Source organism: Penaeus chinensis, chromosome 2 (assembly GCF_019202785.1).
Source record: "Penaeus chinensis breed Huanghai No. 1 chromosome 2, ASM1920278v2, whole genome shotgun sequence".
NCBI lineage: Eukaryota > Metazoa > Arthropoda > Malacostraca > Decapoda > Penaeidae > Penaeus > Penaeus chinensis.
The window spans coordinates 31,982,160-31,984,659 of record NC_061820.1 but is presented as its reverse complement, the minus strand read 5'-3'; the positions used below and the strand labels follow the sequence as shown (position 1 = coordinate 31,984,659).

The 2,500-nt window shown below is 52.4% G+C and overlaps 1 protein-coding gene across 1 annotated transcript in view; it reads right to left on the bottom strand.

The window, feature by feature from the left end:
* LOC125034738 (chromatin-remodeling ATPase INO80-like) overlaps positions 1-2,500 on the bottom strand; it is a 30,318-nt gene that overhangs the window by 3,817 nt on the left and 24,001 nt on the right. The window contains exon 23 of the mRNA XM_047626680.1: positions 2,214-2,319. Within this exon, the coding sequence (XP_047482636.1) occupies positions 2,214-2,319 (106 nt within the window). The remainder of the gene's footprint in view (positions 1-2,213; positions 2,320-2,500) is intronic.

Genomic DNA, 2,500 nt, shown 5'->3' with positions numbered 1-2,500 from the left:
TCTTATATTTTTTATTTCACCATATTTACCTACCTATCTACTTGTCCATCAGTTAGGACCCCCTTCAACCGCTCTCCCCTCCCCCCAATACGTATTCCTAATCTCTAATTTATAGGCCGACAAAGATAGGTCTAGTCGTGGTTGAGGAAGAGGGGGAGAGGGGGAGAGGGGGAGAGGGGGAGAGGGGGAGAGGGGGAGAGGGGAAGAGGGGGAGAGGGGGAGAGGGGGAGAGGGGGAGAGGGGAAGAGGGGAGTGGGAGGGAGATGCGTGCGAGAGACAGAGAGGGGGGGGGGGTCTAAATGGATATTAGATGCAAGATGGGGTTGAGAAGGGGGTGAGGAGGGGGCAAGGATTGAGGAAGGAAGGAGGAGGACGAGAAGTTTGTGAGAGTACCTAACTCTCCTCTTCCTGCCTTTCCTCTGCATCCTCCCTCCTTCTCTAGCCCCTCCTCTCCTCTCTCTCATCCACCCCTTCAATAAGCGCAAACAAAACAGCTGTCCACATTCCACCCACCGGCAAACAAAGCAACTAAATCACTGCCAAGTTACAACACAATACACGTTATCAAGCACGCCATTTGTTTTGCACCCTTCACGACAAATTATCAACATGCGAAAACTTAATAAATACATACGGACAATGCATTCAGGCTGCTTGTTTCTTGTCTGGGTGTCTGACAGACAAGACAGACAGACTGACTACCTATCTGTGTCATTCACTCACGCATACACACATGGTACACATGCACAGGCAATTGCAGACTAAACGAAATACAAGACACACATCTTTACCCCTTCTTGCCGTCTCTCTCATAAAACAAATACACACACACGAATAAACACACACACGAATAAACACACACACGAATAAACACACACACACACACACACACACACACACACGCAAGTCCAGCTCCCCTCCCCGGCATCCCACCCTACCTATCTGTGTCATTCACTCACGCATACACACATGGTACACATGCACAGGCAATTGCAGACTAAACGAAATACAAGACACACATCTTTACCCCTTCTTGCCGTCTCTCTCATAAAACAAATACACACACACGAATAAACACACACACGAATAAACACACACACGAATAAACACACACACACACACACACACACACACACACACGCAAGTCCAGCTCCCCTCCCCGGCATCCCACCCTACCTATCTGTGTCATTCACTCACGCATACACACATGGTACACATGCACAGGCAATTGCAGACTAAACGAAATACAAGACACACATCTTTACCCCTTCTTGCCGTCTCTCTCATAAAACAAATACACACACACGAATAAACACACACACACACACACACACACACACACACACACACACACAGGTGGTCCGACTGCAAGTCCAGCTCCCCTCCCCGGCATCCCACCCACCTCTTCCCCTCCACCACCCCCTCCTCCTCCTCCTCCTCCTCCTCGCACCTCACTGACATACGCCACTCATCGGGGAACACCACCAGGTAATTGTAATGGCCCTTTCTCATGTGAAGAGCGAGCGCCGGCGGTGATTTATCGGAAAGAGGGAGGGAGTGGGGAGGGAGTGGGGTGGGAGTGGGGTGGGAGTGGGGTGGGAGTGGGATGGGAGTGGGGAGGGAGTGGGGAGGGAGTGGGGAGGGAGTGAGGTGGAATTGGGAAGGGAGTGGGGAAGGAAGGTGTAGGGATAAGGGGGGGTGAGGATGGAAGAAAAGGAATGAGGGTGGAAAGTTGGGGAGTGAGGGGGAAGGTGGGTGCGAGGGAGGGAAGGAGGCTGGAGAGTGGAGGGGTGCGAGGGAGGGAAGGAGGCAGGAGAGTGGAGGGGTAAGGGTGAGAGGAAGTCAGGGAAGCAAAGGGAAATATCAAAAGGAGATACTCTGTGTTGGAAGAGTTTTGTTTCCTTCTCCGCGAGGTCCAATTACATATTCTAAACGCGTGCTTTCGCCCTCGACGAAAGCACGCAGACTTTTTCTCATGCAACATGCAACATTTTCAACTTTGCCTGCAACCGGACAGCCGTTCTATTATCGCGAAGTTTGTTTTTTTTCTCACCTGGAATGACTGCTCTGTGCCTGCACCCTCCCTCCCTCCCTCCCTCCCTCCCTCCCTCCCTCCCTCCCTCCCTCCCTCCCTCTCTCCCCTCCCTCCCCCTTTCCCTCTCCTCATCTCACCCCCCCTCTCTCCCTCCATCTATCTACTGCATCTTCCTCACCTGGAATGAGGACGTGGCTCCAGCCCAGCCTCGGGTAGCTCGCCCTCAGCCCGCCCACCTCCACTTGCATGAGGCGATTCCGGCGCTCCTGCCACTCCACCGCCAGCTGCAGGAGACGAACGGGGGTCAGACGGATGAATAAAGGGAGGAGCGGTTGGATAAAGGGGTAAATGGATGAATCAAGAGATAAGTGGATGAGTAAAGGGCTAAGTGGATGAATAAAGGTCTAAGTGGATGAATAAAGGGCTAAGTGGATGAATAAAGGGCTAAGTGGATGAATAAAGGGC